Raw genomic sequence first — 19,281 nt, forward strand, 5'->3', positions numbered from 1 at the left:
ATTTCAAGCCCAACAATGGATGAAGACTGAAGAAGAGCATTGTCGGGTCTTCTTCATCATCAAAATCATCCTTTCTTGTTCAGATTTCAGAAGAAAAAAAAACCCAAATTGAATGGAGGAACAGAAGCGGAAATGGAGGCGAATCTCTAAGAATTCCACTGATTTTTCTCTTATCAACAGACTTGATGATGGCTGCCTCATGCATATCTTCAGTTTTCTCTCCCCAATTCCAGGTATTAAACAAATTTCTCTATCAGTTCCTTTGCTTTTGAAACACTTTTCAAGTTTCAGCTAAATTTACTGTTTCTTTGGTTCAAAATTTGCAAAACCCAGTTCTTAATTTCCATCATTTCAAGGTAACAAAAGATCGATTTTGTTTTTCTTTTTTGGGTCTCTCAGCTCTATTCGTATTTAGTATCTTAATAGATAATTCCCCTAATTGTTCTCATCATAGTTGATTTACAATACCCAACTCAATAAAAAGTTGCAAAGATTGGATTTTTCTGTGCATTGAGACCTGATGGACTTTATCCTAGTTAATTTTGAGCTTAGTTGGTAGTTTAGTTGCTTAAAAAATGTAAAACCTATATAATAAGGCAACAATTCGCACCGAAATGATTTACCTCTTCAATCAAAAACTAATTTCAAAATCATTGTTATAAAGTTAAGGCTTCAAAGGATTGAAAATGGCTGCCAAAAATTCGACTTCACATGGCCAACAAAGAGCAGTTTTGGGGATCTAATTTCACTTCTCACATACCGTTAAGGGTGTACATTCAACCTTGTTGACAGCTGATCAACTGAGGTGGTTATTAATTCCATTCTAAAATTGTTGAACCTGCACAAATAAAGTGCGCAACTGAAAATCCGACTATAGGTTAAGGAGGTATTTATGCCTTTCCCCCATTTCCGTCCAAAATAGCTGAATTTTAGGCTTTGAAGCACTTAAACAAGAGAACAACTTGATTTTTCCTGTAAGTTTGTTGCTCAACTTCTCGTTTTCTATTGGTTCTTTGAGAAAGATAACTATAGATTTCTGTATTTTTATTCACCAGCTGCCGCAATAACCTGAATGTATACTCATCTTTCATTTACTTTTTTTCTCCATTCTCTATATTCTTTGTGTGAAATATCCTTGTTGCTTTATAAGCTCAGGCAATTGATCAGGTAAGGTTAACCTTAATCTGTTAGCTTAATGTTGGTGTAGGAGCATATAATTGAACAGTTCACCATATGCATCTACTTCTGTTTCGAGGTTTGAATAGTGCAAGTAGTCTTATTGTGGCCAATGAATTTTAAGAGCTCTTATCATTACTTGTTTAAAAGGAGGAAATAATAGAAAAGCTTGTGCACTCATATCCCTAAAAGGCAGTGAGTACTGAGTAGTGGTTTTTAAGCACCAGTGCCACTGTTAAAGTTGTCTTAATTTATTGGATTAGCAGAAACTAGATCAATCTCATTCTTAGTTTTAGAACTTCTTGTGGGTGTCGGTGGCCATTTGTGTTTTGTTACTTTTTAATTTTTGTTTATTTGGGCTGGGGGATTCATTTAGATTTGCACTGTGCTTCATTTTTTCTACCATGCTCCTACCAGCTGTTTTTAGATTTTACTATAGACCACATTTATAGTGCTATGTGATTCTTTTCTGTCACAACTTGCTGTTGAGTTGCAGATCGGTATAACACCGCCCTCGTTTGCCACAGATGGCGATTCTTGGCATGCCATCCTCGGCTTTGGTTGCGAGTAGACCGTGCTGTGAAGGATTTATCTCAGCCTGGAGTCTATCCGAACATTGAGATGGCCGTCTCTGCTGCAAGGTTAGCATTTTTATTTTATTTTATTTTCTCTGTTCTGATCTTCGTCTTACAAGCTGGCTTTATATATGGATGCTGTTCAGGCCTGGGGACACTATACTGATTGCTGCAGGAGGCAGCCATCATGTGTCAAATATTCAGATTGAAAAGCCACTTTGCTTGGTAACTTCAAAATGTTAACCTCAGATTACTTTACATACTTAATGCGTACAAGATGTTGGGTCTTTTGATGTTTCTGAGTCTTGTGAGATTTCTGATAGTTATTTCAAAGCTATATATTTATGTGAAGTCACAGTGTAGCTATTTCCTCTCATAAAGCTCTTATTTAGTTTGTGGATGAAACGTTGATCACATGAATACATAATAGTTTTGTAAACCCATTTGATCTAGCGGGGGTGGGGGGTGGGGGATCATTAGGACTACTGTTGTGTCATCTGGTCTATTTTTTCATGACCTCATTTGCTACTAAAAAGAACCAAAAGAAGGATAGAACTGTAGGGGAAAAAAGGTGGTGATCGGAGGTGGACTCACCTATAGAGGTTGAGGTGCACCGGAACCTGTGAGCTCGGCAAAGAATCTTTCTATATGTAGAAATTGTCAAAATTTTGGATGTATAAATAACATGGCACCCACAGTCACAATAATGATTATGGGGACCACTGGTTGACACTAAGCCGTATGAGGGCGTCATCTTTGACAACGGAGTTTGAATTCCACTTTGATGGAAGTGTTCAGTTTTCTTCTTTAGGGTGCCAACATTCCTTATTTCTTTCTTCTTGGGATCTTGTCTTTGTCATTTCTATTTCTCCTTTGACGAAGAATCCCATATAAAAGAAACATCCACTGCTTTATCTCAAAAAAAAACATCCACTGTCATTTAAGCTGCTAGTCTTTCACTTCTTTTTTTTCCTTCTATTCTTCTATTGTATTTTTCAATTCGTTTTTGTGCAACAAGGCGGTGTAATATAGGGATCCTACCCTACACAAGCATCCATGATTGATTTCATGGCCATGACCTATAGACCACACGTAAACAACTTTAATTGCTCCATGGCTCCCTTTTGATATTTTTGAACCAAGTGAACCCAAAATTGCCCGAACTGACCCAATCTACACTCCTATTTAGTTTCTGTTTCAAGTAATTGTGCCAGCAGTCTTTAAATCCTAGGTCCTCCTTTGGTGGAGATGGTGGATCAACGTTAGACCGTTCAGAATTCAGATATGATGCACTTGAGTTGAAAATTTTCTCCCTTGCCATAAAGGCATATACCTTGCAAGAGTAAAGTAAATGCATGCAAATTATATAAGATAGCACTAGCCTTTCGCTGCCTCAACTTCCTTTTTACAGATTGGCGCAGGTGAGAGTCCTGATGATACAACCCTTATTTGCTCCCGCAGCTCAGACAGGTTTGTGAGACCTTCATCACTTTTTACTTCTTTTTCTCCTTAATCAACTTGACGTTGTGCCTTGAACTAGAGCATCAGATTCTTTTTGCAATTCTGATCAAATACTAAACGAACAACAACAATATTGCATTACTTGATCTTCAATTCCGTCTATGCAATGCTTTTTTAAAGATGTCTACTATTGTCAAGTTTGTACTCGAACAGTTGACCCAAATTTGGATTTGCTCTCTGATATTTTGAACTGTTTTCACTTGCCATTGTATGCATGTTTGTTCTTTGTTTCTGAACAGTGCATTGGAGTTCATGTCCACTTGTAAGCTGGCTAATTTGACTGTGAGGACAGAGCTTGGTTGCTGCTTGCTTCATAGAAGCGGGAAGCTCACAATTGATGGGTGCATTCTTCAGTGCGAGTCGAACCCTCTTGACCATCTCTCCTATGCAATTATCAGTACTGCTGGTGCGGCTGAGGTCATCCCATCAGCACTCAAGACTTGTAGTAATGGTGTTTCGGTTCTGAAAACTCGAATTGAAGGAGGTGCCAAAGCTGTCCTAACCAGTGGGACACTTTCATTGCAACGAGTACGAGTCATTTATACTCGTACATCACTCTTCTTCTGGTTTGAGGTAGAAAGCAGTGACAAAAATACTGTACAATCTGCATCTGTTGAATTGCCAATTAGTTAGTCAATCTGCCGTTCCATTCCATTGTTGTATCCTTTCTGTCACCTATCTTGAAAAGAGGAAAGGGGCTGAGAGAGGGTTGGTTGTAACATATTGTTCAAATTATGTACTCAGTTTTAATGTATGTGCAGAAGTTCTTGGTTCTTTAATAACAGTTGTAGCTCTTTCAGCAATTCACTGTGCATGCATTACAGAATGCCCGTATCTCTGTTCACTTGTCTAGCAAATCTGCCAATTAGGCCTTCTTTGAATTTCTCCGATGAATAATGGTGTTTTATGAACCATCATATCTTTCAAGGATTCGACATTTTATTTCTTTGTTGTTCAATTGAATTTGGTTTGATGATCAATTTCTCTCTATGAGAGAACTGTTTAAATCAATGAAAAGTTAGATCTTACTTCTGTTTACTCAGACGCCTCTTTCTTATCAACTCTTGACAATTGCAACCTAGGCACATTGGCAGAACCTTGTACCATTGTGACCTAGGCACTTGGGGCCTTGGAGTTTATTTGTTAGTCCACCATTATCACAATCCTCTACTTACAAAGGGAAGAAACTTCGTTCATTTCCAAGTCGATGATTGTTAGAGGATGGAACCTAGTAATGGAGCATCAGCTTATCAATTCCTTCATAAGGATTTATTCTTGCATTTTACAAGTAACAAGCTATTCTCATATGGAGTCCGCCCGAGGGAGAAATCCAATCCAATGGGTTAGTGGAGCTAGGCTTGACATTAAAGACTGGGATTGGGTTCGACATCAAAGACAGAAAAGTGTTACAAGTGCAGAAAAAGTATTGGGCTTGACATCAAAGACAGAAAAGGGGAAGCTTCTTGCTAGTGTTTTGCCCCACCACTAAACATTGTGTTATTCTAGTCAATAAACAGCCTTAAAGTGGCATCAGATGACCTTGAGGAGGCCCTGGGGAACGAACGAACGTCCCACTACGAATTCCTATCCCAATATTTGGATATAAACTCCTTGTGTGTAAGCCTCTATTCAAACAACCAACCAACCAAACAAACAAAAAAACTACATACTGAGTGCAAATCTCATCCTTTCTCTCACGGAAACAAAATCTCATCACAACACCGTTTTAATTGTTGATAACCCAAATGAATGAACCAATGGACAAAACTTTTCAGTCATCAAATAGCACGACAATATCACAAAGGAAAACTACGCCAAGCTCATAAAAAAGTGTCATATATAATCCCAAAGCACAAAATTTAAGCACAAATCTAATCTCCAGAATCAATCTACACTCCAAGATTGGTAGTTCTCTTCATCTGTTTATTGCAGTCAGTACAATGTAAGTGTAGCCTCTTGGACAATGACCACTGAACCTGTGCTATTGACTATAACGTCAGTTGTTCAAGGTGTCTTTACAGGAACATCTGGGTAGACGTTTGATAGAAGAATATGGTTGTATCATGTACTTGTAATAAATCCAGGAAAGCACTCCTGCAGCTTGTTTAAGGTTCAGCTGAATGAGTTACCTGAACATCAATCAACTATAGGATTAGTTCATACTGAAACCTAAAGTGTTCGGATGCAATACCTAACAAGACTTTCTTTGAGCTGAAACTACTAAATATTCACAGATTTTCTTGGAGTTCAAGTTCTTTGCTTTTTCTTATTTCAGCAGTTTTTACCGCTCAAACTACTTTGCAATACTAGCTAGAACGTTGAACAAGGTTAATAGCATATTTCATTCAGGTGGAAGACAGGTTAACCATAGGCAATTCAAGGCTGCAGTATCACAGTGCTATGAGCAAATAAAAGAGGAAAAATAGATGTTTTAAGTGTGAGTCCAATTAATTGGAAGAAATGAATAAAGAAAAAGAAAATGCCTTCCATGCAACGATTCCACACTCGTGTCTTGTTTCTACATCACAGACCTACTACAGAGTCAAATTTTTGGACACTGTAACTTATCTGACAAATGCATTGATGCTAAGAAGATTAACCAAAAAAGTAAAGATACCTCACTAATATTTATAGAACAGCTGAAGCTTGATACTATTTCAAGAGATCGATTTCTGTTTCACCACAATATCATCAGCAGAATAATAGTCAGCTATGAGCCGGTACATGAATGAAGCATTATGTCCACCCCTGAAACAGCAAAAGAGAATAAGCGCAGAGTTTTAAAATAGAAAGGGAACAGAAAGCAATAATATAATAAAAGATCATGTAGTCAAATCAGAGAACCGATATTGCAAACAATCATCTGATTCCGTATTGCCAAACAGGAAACATGTTAAAATATAAGAAAATAAAATATTTCACACTTATTAGTTTGTACTGTCAATATTGATCAGACAGATTTCCCATGGATATTTCTTCTTGCTTTTAAGTAGATTGAGTTATAAATTCATCTCATGCATCTTAAGGTCGGGTTACATCATCGTCAATTAGCATTCACCAAGGAGTAACATTACATGAAGAAATATATTCTCAAAAATACTAATAGTAAGGGGAACTCACGTGTCTGTTATAAACAAACTAACAAGATTTGGTGGCACATAATCAAATGCGGGATTAACAACATGAAGTAGAGGGGAACCAGAGCTGCTCCCAAAATCCAGGCAATCTGAGAATTCTCCAAAGTCCAGTAGCTCAGCTGGTGATTTCAATTCATTCAGCAAGACTTCTGGATTGTGTGGATACAAAGGACATAACTGTTGCACAAACAAGTAGTTACACAAATGATTCTCAGTTGAAGCAGATGTAGTAAGAAAAGATATTTGACCTGAGAAAAATAGTTCACCACTTCTTATCGTTTTTCCTCGACTCAACCACGAGAATACCAAGAAATAACAAGTAGCATTTTAAAATAACACATGTCCTACAATGGTAGTGCGACTTGTTTAGCTGTCTTCTTCATTCTCTATGCGCTCAGGTTCCAGTTTATAAGTAGGTGTTTGGCCATGCGATACCATATCACGATATGGAATCGTGAGATGGAATCAGCGTTTGGACATGCAATTTCACGCTGATTCCATTTCATGATTTCATATCATGAGATGGAATACCATATTCTCCAAAAATCATGATTTGGGAATTCCATATCATGCTTTGGAATTTTTTATATATAAAAGTTGACCCACAAGTTTATATTTTGTTAGAACAACCCCACATTTATATCTACTAACCATTTATTTCATATGTAAATAAAATTAATAATCACATCATTACTTTTTAAAATTTATTATTCTCACCAACATAAAAATTTGTTATTGCTTTAAATTTGGTGAATATAAATGATAAAGTAGGAATTGATTTTTGGTGAATATAAATAAGAACGGAGGGAGTAATACTTTTTTGGTTTTTTCATAATAAAAAAACTATTGTTTCGGCTACATATGAAAATGTTTAAAGCAATTTAATATGAAAAAGGACAAAAATGGTGATGTATGTTTGATAATCACTACTTCCAATATGTTTGATTTTAGCACGAAACTAATGCACTGAAAATGTGTAATTGCACACAAGTGAAACAAGGCATGAACCATATGATATTGACACACAAGTGAAAATTGTCATAACTTTTACATTGTTACATAATTATTTGCGAGAATACCAAAGGAGTTGACCAACAAATGGCTCAAAGTAACAATGTTGGTTCGTCTTCTCGATCATATGATCTAGAAATGCAAGCTCAACATGAGAAGATTGTCCATACTATGTGAGAGGATTATATTAAATACTTAACTGGAATTAAGTGGAGAATAAATAACTTTGTAATAATTTATTATGCGATTTTATTATTTTTTGTTTATTTGATAAGATTGAATAAATAACTGGGGCTATTTTAATAGTTTTACAACTTATGGGATTCTTATGTTTATGAGAAAATATACAACACAAAAATTTCATATCGCATGTCCAAACAAAACTTCAACTTCATCTCATGATTTCATATTCTGATTCCATATCATGATTCCATATCGCATGGCCAACGGGCCCTAAGAGTCTTGTTTATCTTATCCATCTCAATAGGTATGTAATTTTCTTCAAATCTAACTACCATAGTATGATGCTTAAAATGTACAATATATTTCTTTCGAGATGGAAAATTTATAGTTCTGTATTTAGAATTCTTTATGTGTCCAGGTCGATTAGAGGTTCGGCTTCCTTCTCCCCCACCTTTTAGCCTTCTGGACTAAGGTTTCAGTTAGCATTATTAAAATCTATGGCTCTTAGTGGTAGTAGAGTACAAAACCAGTTTCCTTTCCCCATAAAGTTTCATGTTTCTGGTTTCATTTTAAACTTATTAATATGACTTGTGAGATATAATCATTACCTTTCTGTAGTGGCCTATCATAATCAATTAATCCTCCCATCGAACAATACCCTAGAGCAATGCAACTTCAACCATGAAATATATAGAATAGTTCTTTAGGCATCACTGCTAATCGAGCTATCGGCAAGAGACTAATAGTGGCATGACAAGAAGATTAGATGCATTTATATGTGTTTGTTGTGGTTCTAAGATAGTAAGGATAGAGGAGCCAAGATGTGGCATGGTAGTTCTGTAGTTGTCAGCTTCAGTGTTGATACTAGGTGGGAAAGAAAACCGGATGGATGTCACCAAAATGCAACATTGCATTCACTGATTGCTTATTGACATCCTTTTGCATAGACAACACTATTGAATAGCGAACATTAACCTTTTATTAGGTCACTCCAGCTGCCGAAATGATCTCTTCAAAGCTTTTAAGAAATGCTCTTGACCTTTCATGGATACAAAATCAAAGCAAGACAGACCTCTCTTTATACCTTAGTCTAATTAGAGCACTTCATGTTCTCCATGATGTTTTGACCAGTGAAGGAACCTCTCATGCTTATTTCCAAGTAAACTTCTACTTAAACTCAAATAGTTCTTTTATCCATAGGTGCTAATACTGCAGCAACAAAAACAGATTCTAGGCTACAAGACTATATTTCAGTCAGCAGCAGAAAATTCCAATATTTACATAATCTATTTTATGGAATTAGTTCTTTAATTTTTAATAGAACTAGAAGTAGGAGTAAAATATATTAATTTCCTGAAGGATCAACCCAATGCCTTAGTGATGCTAAAATACCTTGTGAGTGCCTGCAAGAACAACAAAGGGAACAGCGTGCCTCTGAGCTGCTAGAGCCACCATGTTCATTCCAACAGGCGCAATAACCCCACCATTGGCCATGACAGTGTGAGCTCCAACAACCACCTTTTCATAGGAAATATCAGAATTCAGGTAAAAGACTATGGCCTCATAATTAAATGCTAGAAGTTACAGCACCAACATACCATGTTCACTCTTGAGATGATTGCAAAAACAGCAGAATCAGTGATCACTGTGGTCTGCAGACCCCTTGCAACCAATTCTTTTGCAAGGGCATGCCCCTGATACCTTAAATAAAACCAAGGAGGGACAATCAAACTAGCAGAAGAAACAGATAATTATAAAAGAAGGAAATTACAGTAACCATACAGTATTACAACACTTAATGATCAAAGGTAAGCCACTTCTCCAACCTTGGGGCACCCTCAGCCACAAAAACCCGGAAAGATCTCTTCTTTTCCTTTGCAGCACATAGAAATTCCATCACAGTCCTTGAATTGCCTAAAGTTAAGATTACCTCACTGAAAAGAACGTAGGAACAGACAACAATTAAAAGGTGAAGAAAGAGTTGGAATACATATAACTGGATTAGAGAGGAAAGCGTCAACCTCCCATACTTTTCAATCCGTCAACAGCTACTAGAAATTGCAAGAATTTTATATGAAAAACTAAATAATGCATTTGAAAATAATTTTGAACTGACACTGTGACAATAAGCTCCCTTTATGTGTCAGTCCAACTTACCTAGTTGAGTGCACATCTGTTTGACTTCACTGAACATATAGGTCAACCAAACTGAATTTCTTATTCTTTTAGTTTGCAGGCATGCTGTATAGGGGCTACCATAGACCATCATTTTCTAGATAACCACTACTAATACGATCCCCGGGTAGCAGAGGAGACCCTGGGTTGAAATTGTTGTCATTTTCATGATAAACAGAAAATATTGTTATTAAAGCAGATCTCACCAATAGATTTCTGACAATTCCACTGGCAATCCCTTACCAGAATAGTTTTATACTCTATGAAATAGCAGCTCTACGAGGCAGGCTTAACATAAGACTCTTGCAAAGCTCTATTAGAAGGCTATTTATTAAAAAAGAATCAGTAGAAGGTTATGTTACATTGTAATTGGATAGTAATTTTTGAGAAATTTATTTATACTTGTACCATCACTCTAATGCCCCCACTTGGGTAACAAAGCCCATGCTATGCAATTGGATAAGTAATAATAAATTTGACAGATCAAAAGAACAAGAAAGGAAGAGAACTACACAAAAATACTAGTGCTGCCCCAACTAATGGTGATTGTTTCTTGCTGTAACCAAATGTTGGCAAAAGTCCAAGAATACTGAATGATGGAAGACTTCATATATTGAAATGCCTTGCTGATTTTGCTTGTGTTCCTATAGGTCAATACCCATAGATAACCGACAAGAATGTGGCAGTTATCTTTGAACTTGACCTCAAAGGCTCAAACAAAGAAATAAGTCCTATTACTTGATGCTTTATAACAACCAGTTTTAAGTAAACTATAGTTCCCAGATTCTAGGCGTTATTATATATACCCTTTGAATGGAAGGACAGCCTTCAAGTTCTGTGACCTGCAAAGCACTTTATGCTGATTTTATTGTGTGTTGATTCCATATAGCCCGACCCCAATTAGCTTGGTAGGTGACACCAAATATCAGAAATATGAATGGGGTAAAAACTGACAGCCAAATCACAAAGAGGGAGAAAGAAGATACTTGTGATGAATATGCTCAACTGCTTGTTCAGCAATCTGTTCATGGCAAGTAGCAATATCTTGAATAAGTTCATTAACAGCCTCAATGACATTATGTTTTAGTTTCTTGCTCGTTGAATTCTTATCAGCAGCTGTAAAGAAAATGTGAAACAAGTCACAACCTGACAAGACTCATTTCTTGTAATCCCAGTACAACTATTTACAATTTCTGGAGTGACATGAAGTGTTTAAATGCATTCACAGCACTAATCCAATCACAACAGCTGGTGGCCTCATGGTAATTTGCTAACTCACTTATTAGAAAAACATCTTAAAGATCCTCAAAATAGTTTAATGTCATGATCTAACTTATCCCCTAAAAACAATGATTTATATCATGATCTATAGACTGCTTACATTTGCTTTTTCCTTCAGAATCACCACCAGAAGAAGATGTTCGAGGTACAGCTGTTGATTGTGGGATGTCTTCAAGGAGGGTCTGCAAGGAAGGTGGTCTCAAGGTGTTTCTAGCAGCAGCAGCCACAGCTGCGGCAGATAAACCTTGATGATCATCTTGCTTGACATCATCTTCATCATCACTTCCAGCCGATATACCCAACCCACCAACAGCAGCAGCTGTCAAAGATACATCCTCCTCCCTTATAATGTTAAGAACTCGCCTAACAATGTTACCGACGGCAAGCTCTGTTATGTTCATGCAATATCATCAAAAGTTAAATTAGCAAAAGAGAGGAGATCTAGAAGAAGGAACACAAAAAATAAACTCCTCCAGCATAAGAAATTGAAACTAGCAGAATATCATAAGCCCTTCAGTCAAAATATTAGCAGATTCATTCAACAAAATCCTTGTTTTATTCAGTCTTTGGATAGGAGACACACACTCTAACCATTGGTAATAACTAAAGTCAAGGTATCAGTTGCTGTCGTAAGAGTTCTAGTGTCCAGAGCAAGTACCGCCTGGAATTTTTGACTTATCAAATATGTTTACTCCCTCACTTCACCTGAAAATATTAGTTGGCCTGGGTCTGGGTTTTATATATTGGCAAAAGATGTTTAGATAATAAATTTTGTAATCATTTTCTAACATATTAATTACAGAATATTGAGCAAAAGTTGATGAATGCAGATTGTTTTGTATAAAAATAACAATAAATTAAAGAAACAGGTGAGATTACTTTACACCCTTAACTTCGTGCTAGGTTGATAAAACTACTGCTTGAGAAAAACATTTTTTTGTACATGGAATATGTAAGCATACAACCAAAATTAGGTGCTGAAAGAAGCTCGAACATGGAAAAATAATTTGGACATCAAAATAACAAAATACAACCTCGTTATCAGTAATCAGCTATGGCTAGTTGGATACTGCACTAAGAATAGATCATGGCCCAAACAAGCTCTATATTTAAGCCTTAAGCAAAGAAGACCAACAGAGTCTCAGAAGAAATAGTTAAACCTCAGTATCTGTAGAAGAATTAACTGGAACGATACTAGCAAAATGCAAAAAAAAATGTATTCTTTCAATCTTGGTTAAGCTACTATAGGGAAAACATAGGATTTTGGTTTGATCTTTGTACTGAGTCATTCTGAGAGGTCATCAACTCCATCTGCACCACATGTTCAGTCCAACCAAAAGGGTACTCATTTGTTAAATTGAATTTGAGCATCTGGATGCAATCTATGTCGTCTTCAAATTGGACCGTTGATCTATTCTCATTTACATATCCTATCTTGACTAACACATAAACTAAAGAGAGCATTTTCCTTTGGATAGGTAAGTGAGAGTTATATGCTTATTGAATTAAATCTTAGTGCTCTAAAAGCAGAACTGAAAGTGACTTTTCCAGAAACTTCAAAGTTCATTAATGAATTTTTTTCTCTTCCCTACAGTTTTGATCATAAAAGATGATAGGAGTCAGGAGAGGTAGTAATTGATAAGAGAAGAAGCTTGCACTTGATAATTGACATGTTCATTAATGAATTTTTTTCTCTTCCCTACACTTTATTTTTTCTTTTTGAATTACGACAATTGAAAATACACTTCCATACGTACATAAGGAAAATGGCAATGTGAAAAGAGGGAAAGAGAGTTTTTCCTAACATATTTAAGCGGAAAAGGCCCATTGTCTCGTTACCAATTATTCATACAGCTTAAGAATAAAACATATGCAAACACAGTAACCTATTAAATATTATCTTCCATCAGAATTACATCCACATGTAAGTTTCCAACTTCTTTTACTTCAGCTAATAATTAGCATAGAACTCCAATTCATTTGATCAACTAACACCAAATAACTGGTAAGAGGAAGTTGTGATATGGTTTTCGCAATATAATTCAGACTTCATAACACAACCAAAACCATGCAAAGGTTTTTTTGATAAGGTAAAGAATTTTATTAACAATTAGGGAACAATACCGTATGTCAAAAAAACCGTCAAAATATGACTTTCTAAAGAAGATCCCTATCTTCTATACAAGGTCTAAGGGTAACACCAAAATGAAACTAGAAACAAATATTTTGCATCTTTACAGAATCTTGTTCAACCCCTTCAAATGCTCTCTTATTTCTCTTTCCAAATAATCCACATAATTGCTAATGATGCAACACCTCCATGCCCTAGGACTTCCCTTCCCCCTCTTGATGCCCCAGCAATGCGTGCCTCCTTCATTGTGCTCGGCAACACCCATTGCGCCCCAAACCAATTAAGAACCACCATCCACAGTGGATTAGCCATTGTCCATTTGACAATGCAGTAGGAGATGATCTACATCTTCACCTGAACTTCTGCACATGAAACACCGGCTAACATAAGTGATCTTCTTTCTCAGATTGTCTGTTGTCAATATCATACCCCTCGTTGACAACCACGTAAAAGCTTTCGCACAGCTGATACACCCTTGCGTGTTTCCCCTTATTTCAAACTCAAGAAAGCCTTGATCGATAGAAAAATACCTTCCTCAGGGCATTAGGTACCCATACAGCACAATGAGGGAAAATTTATTCAACTCTACTTAATAACTGCTCATGAAAAGATATAAAGGTGAGCAATCCAGCTCTAGCCATCTCCATGCATCTGGTGCCTAGAAACTAACCCTGCTACCATTCCCAGTCCTGAAAGAAACATGTTTACTAAAGTCTTCCCACCCCTTCATAATGCTCCTCTATAAGCCACACCCAAATGGCGTTAAGATGTTTCTAGTCCTCCACCCACCTTTCATGATACCATACTTCTTTGCTACCACACCCCTCCAAAGCGCATTCACCTCCAACCCAAATCTCCATACAACTTCCCTAACAAGGCTTTTCAAAGACCGAGAGATCTTTCTAACCAAGTCCTTCTCATTTCTTTGGAGATGTGAAAACTCTCCAATTCACTAACTGAAACTTTCTAATTTTTTCGTTGTATCCCATAGAAAATACGCTGATATCTCTTCAACTTCTCTGTCACTTTACCAGGAGCCTGAAAAAGCGGCGTGAAATAAGTGGGGATACTAGACAAGAGTAATTTGAATCAATACCTCATTCCTTTCGACAAGCATCTCTTTTTACATACGACTAGACTCTTCTCTACTATCTCAATCACCAAATTCCACATTGTATGCCATCATTGGCACCGAGCATGAATGGAGCTCAGAGGAACATCCTATGAGATGCAAGATATGGGACTAGGAAGCACCAACTTGTGAGCTGGGAGAATGTCATTTCCCTGAAGAAGTGGGGAGGACTTGGTGTGAAGAACCTCAAAGCGTTTGAAAAGACTGCTGGGTAAATTGGGTATGGAGATTCGGGACAAAAAAGCAAGGTTATATGTGGGAAAGTAATAGTGGACAAGTATGGAACTGCAACTAGGGGATGGAGAAGTAGGAACACCACACTACCATTTGGTTTTGGTCTATGAAAAATATCACAAAGTAGAAAAAAAAACAAGTGGCAACAGTAGGTTAGAAGATGAGGACAACAACAAGATAAGCTTCTTGAGCCACGGGTGATTTAGATAAAATGAGCAGAGGATCAACTTCCCTAGCATCTAAAATAAGCCAGAGATGACAGCACAATATATCCATGGTTCACAAGAAGGGTAACTCTCTGGGATCAGAGGTTCAGGAGGAACTTGATGCAGCATTGAGAGGTAGCTAAATTCTACAGTAGCTTGCTTTGTTTGTTTGGTGGTCAAGGAGGCTTGCTAAACAGAAGAAGATATAATGAAGAGAGGCATTCAGCTATGCTCTAGATGCCATCTTTGTGGCAAGAAACCTGAGACTAATGGTCATCTATATTTGCATTTTGAGGTGACTTCAAAATCTGGAATTTTTTTCAGTGCATGAGAGGTCTCACATGGGTAACGCCAAAAAGTTCTTTGGACTTACTGAAATGCTGGAAAAGGGGAGGAGGTTTGCCTAGGCAGAAAAAGCAAATAGAAGATGATACCAGCCTGCATTTGGTGGACTGATGGGAGGGAAAGGAACCTGAGATGCTTTGAAGACATGGGTAGGTTAATTCGGAAGATTAAGATAAACCCCCTTGTGTTATTTCATTTTTGGTGTAAAGTAGAATTTCCATTAAATACTGATCCTAGAGATTTTACAATCTTTGTAAGTTGATAGGATAGCATTTTGTCAGTTTCCTTCTCTATAAATATTTATTTTGCACAACCTTTGTGCATTAATACATAAAATTTGTTAAGAGTACCATTTAAAAAAGAAAAAAAAACGAAACTCTAAGTCAACTGGAAATACTATAGAACAAAACCTACAACAAACTAGCCAAGAATGAAGGAGATGAGAGACAAGGAGAGATAGAACATGCTACTAGTTTCAACAGTTAACCAGTACCTGGTCTTCTTACTATATACCATATTCTTATTGTTTAGATTATCTCCAATTAGCACCCAAGGGTGTGGCCTAGTGGCCAATGAAGTGGGTTAAGAACCATAAGGTCTCCGGTTCAAATTCCAGCAAGGCAAAAAATACTAGGTGATTTCTTCCCATCTATCCCAACCTTGGTGGACAAAGTTGGTTACCCATGGAATTAGTTGAGGTGTGCCCAAGTTGCCCAAGTTGGCGCGGACACCACGGTTATAAAAAAACGATTATGTCTGATTATTTTTTTTCCAGTTATTAATACATTTTCAACTTATCCCCCACAAAAAAGAAAATTATTAAAATGTGGAACCAAATAAAGCAAAATGGCTGTTAATGATTCATATAGTTGATCTCAGAAAGCTAGGTTGAGGCTTAAATGTAGATATAACAAAAAGGACCTGGTGCACGAAGCATCCCAACATTCACGCAGGGTCCTAGGTGGGCTGCGCCCCTAGGGAATGTAGTGTAGGTAACCTACCCTGATACAAGCATCAATGGCTAATTCCAGGACTTGAATCTATGACTTATAGGTCATACAGAGATATAAACTAAAAACCACAGCACACGCTCAACATTAATTGTGTGTACTGCCTCAAGTAAAACATTAATTTGTTAGAAAGATGACACTTTTATGTATTTTTTTTTCTTCAACAGACATTGTGAACAACAACAACAACAACATACCCAATGTAATCCCACAAGTGGACTACCCCAAGGTTGTTTCCGATAGACCCCCGGCTCAAGTAAAAGCAGTATACAGCAGTTTGAAAAAAGAGAACAGCACGAGTGAAGAAGACAAGACAGAATACTAAAGAAAGCAAGACAGAGCATACAAAAAAGGAATAGTAACTACAACAAAAGACAATCGAACCACAAGAAACATTAATAGTTACAGAAGTGAAACGGAAAGGATAAAAGAAGAAACAGAAGCTTATACCTACTGGATTAGCAGCAATCAACTTTTCCCCAATACCTCTGATTGCATCAATAAGAGCAGCAGCCTGGTTAGTTTGAGGAAGTCTCTGCTGCGATATGCATGAGCGTAACACTTCCGCTGTCAATTTCGCTGTTGTCTTCGACCCCTCAATTTTCCTACCCGCAACATTCAATACATACAGCAAACAAAAAAAATCATCGCTCCGTAGATTATCACACACACATAGAGATAAAGAGCGGGAATTACCGTTTCTTCAGCTTGATTATGAATTCATTCACTAGGGCATTCATGTCTGGCGTATTTGTTGAATTTACACCTAAAATTACACCAAAAAGGCTAAGAAATTCGTAAATTTTGGATAATCAGAGTAACTGCAGAAGAAACTTACCGTTTAATACTGTGCTTCAAGCTCGGGGATCGTGCTCAACAATGGCGTAAGAGGGGTAATCCGTTTTGGTTTATAGAGTGAAGCAGAGAATTTTGTGTTGCCTTTATGGCCTTAGCAATTTGGACCCGGGTTTAGGACAAATTCGATGTACAAGCAATGAAGCACATTATACAATAGCTTAGTTGCGTGTAGCCTCTTTTGCTTTTACTTTTTTAAAAAAAAAACAGATACGGGGACTCTGAATCTCTCACCAACAAGACAAGAGTTTAGATACGTAATCAACTCAGCTATTAAAATGTTGCGTGTATTATTATCTCTTCTTCTTTTTTAGGTTGCAACAATATACACACAAGATTTGATTTCCTAATCCTTTACGAATTTGCTTCTACTTTTATGTTATTTTTACGAATGATACTTATTTTTTACACAAAAAAAATCTTTATTGTTTCACGTATCAAATTTTAAAAGATCGATTTCTTCTTACACCCATTAGTATGGAGACTGCGTATATATATTAACACAAAGGTTATATATACACTCATATATTCCATAGAAATTGAACCTCAAAGTTTATGATTTAGAAATGACGCTATTTACGGGGTCAAATGAATTAATTGGACTGGATCATAATGTTTTTTTATTAAAGGAAAAAAAGACAAATCGTAAATGGTATGCAGATACCCTCTGTTATATTTTTGGGACATTGGTGCCCTTGTCGTCCAAAAACTAGAGCATATATACCCTTTATAATAACGGACATACATGTGTCGCAATCCTATCCACTGACCCGACATTTATTAAATATCAGATCGACGGACAAGATTGTGTCACGTGTCCATATATAGTCTTCTGTTAGAGTGAAGAGCATATATGCTCTAGTTTTTTGACGGTAGGGGCACCAATGTCCCAAAAGTATGATGGAAGATACATACCATTTACGATAGTTCGGGGGTATATTTGTCTTTTTTTCCCTTTATTAAAACTAATAAGGCCAACTAGGCAAGTACATAAGTAAACATCTTACACTCTGTTTGGATCATTGTTATCCATTGTTTCATAATGTATTGTATTGTATTGTACTGTAATGTATGGTAGATACAATGTTTGGATAGACTGTATTGTTTGTTGTTGTTTAATAACATTTTAGTTGTTTGGTTTGATTGTATCGTACTGTATTGTAATTTATAAATGTACTAAAATATCCTTAATTATTCTAGGGTAGGAGGTTAGACTAGAATTAAATAATATAAGGTAAAGGGTAAAATAGTATTTTGAAATGTTATGTAAAGATATAATTAGAAAAAGAAATTAAGTAGCAATGGGAACACACCAAATTGATTGTTTCATAAAATAGGGGTTTTCATTGTTACGTAACAACGAAATTTAACAATACAATACAATGCATTTTAAGTAACAATCAAAATAAACATTGTAGGTATAGTAACAATACAATACAATACAATGCAATACAATGGTTAACAATGATTCAAACAGAGTGTTAGTAAAATATTTACAGTCAGATGGCCATATTAAATCAAAAGACATATTGTAGCTAAAATATATGTTATACACTATATATACATTTTAAAAATATTTTATGTATAACATTGCTTATACACTTCAAATACACAGTACTCAATATATACATTTATTATATTCTTCATATACACAGTACCTAATACTAATGTCGAGGGAAGTTTCAATTCACCAAATCTGATGATTTTAATAATGTCCATTCATGGAGTTGGTAACAATAGGCTACGTGAAAAATCACGAAAAATGTATGTAATTAACGTATACTAATTGTATGATATGTGTAGAATTTATGTGTATACATTAGAACCTGACTATATATGCTGGTTATACATTTGTTATACAGATTAATTAGTGTGAAGGATTACATGACTACGACGGGTATTAGAAATAATGTATATAATATGAATGATAATTATATTATAATGCATACACATTAGTGTTCGTATAATTTATATACACTATATTTATGCACTATACATAGTGTATAATGCATTATGCAGTACGTATACAATTTATATCATATGTATATAAAGTGAATAATTAGAATATCTTGTATATATAAATTATAATCTATTTTTAAGATGTGTGGTTGAAACAGTGAGGTGGTGGAGTTGTGGAGGTGCGGTGGCGGTAGTTTGGAGGTGGAGTTGTGACGACGATCAAATGGTGGCACCGGAGGTTTTCTTTTTGTGTACGTAGCATAATAGGATGACATATAGTCAAAGAGGAAATTGTGGATGAGATATATACGATATTGTTGAGTTCGGAGCCAAAAGGGCAAGAAAATTAG

At 36.2% G+C, this 19,281-nt stretch overlaps 2 protein-coding genes across 2 annotated transcripts; one reads left to right on the plus strand and one right to left on the minus strand.

Annotated features, from left to right (window-relative positions):
• The first annotated feature begins 30 nt into the window (after positions 1-30).
• LOC125835948 (F-box protein SKIP5) lies at positions 31-4,027 on the plus strand. The gene is made up of 5 exons (XM_049515056.1): positions 31-233; positions 1,673-1,817; positions 1,898-1,976; positions 3,163-3,221; positions 3,512-4,027. The coding sequence occupies exons 1-5, from the start codon at positions 113-115 to the stop codon at positions 3,903-3,905; spliced, it is 798 nt and encodes a 265-aa protein (XP_049371013.1). The 5' UTR covers positions 31-112; the 3' UTR covers positions 3,906-4,027.
• Positions 4,028-5,097: 1,070 nt separating this feature from the next.
• Positions 5,098-17,043, minus strand: LOC125835937 (uncharacterized). The gene is made up of 11 exons (XM_049515046.1): positions 16,956-17,043; positions 16,814-16,883; positions 16,568-16,722; positions 11,160-11,447; positions 10,765-10,894; positions 9,430-9,537; positions 9,202-9,304; positions 8,996-9,121; positions 6,393-6,586; positions 5,890-6,020; positions 5,098-5,401 (listed from the first exon to the last, which is right to left on the minus strand). Exons 2-10 carry the CDS (start codon positions 16,855-16,857, stop codon positions 5,930-5,932), a joined length of 1,239 nt encoding a protein of 412 aa, XP_049371003.1. The 5' UTR covers positions 16,858-16,883; positions 16,956-17,043; the 3' UTR covers positions 5,098-5,401; positions 5,890-5,929.
• Between the last annotated feature and the right edge of the window lie 2,238 nt (positions 17,044-19,281).

The sequence above is a fragment of the Solanum verrucosum genome, unplaced genomic scaffold (assembly GCF_900185275.1).
Source record: "Solanum verrucosum unplaced genomic scaffold, falcon-dt-bn FXZP01000128.1, whole genome shotgun sequence".
Classification (NCBI taxonomy): domain Eukaryota; kingdom Viridiplantae; phylum Streptophyta; class Magnoliopsida; order Solanales; family Solanaceae; genus Solanum; species Solanum verrucosum.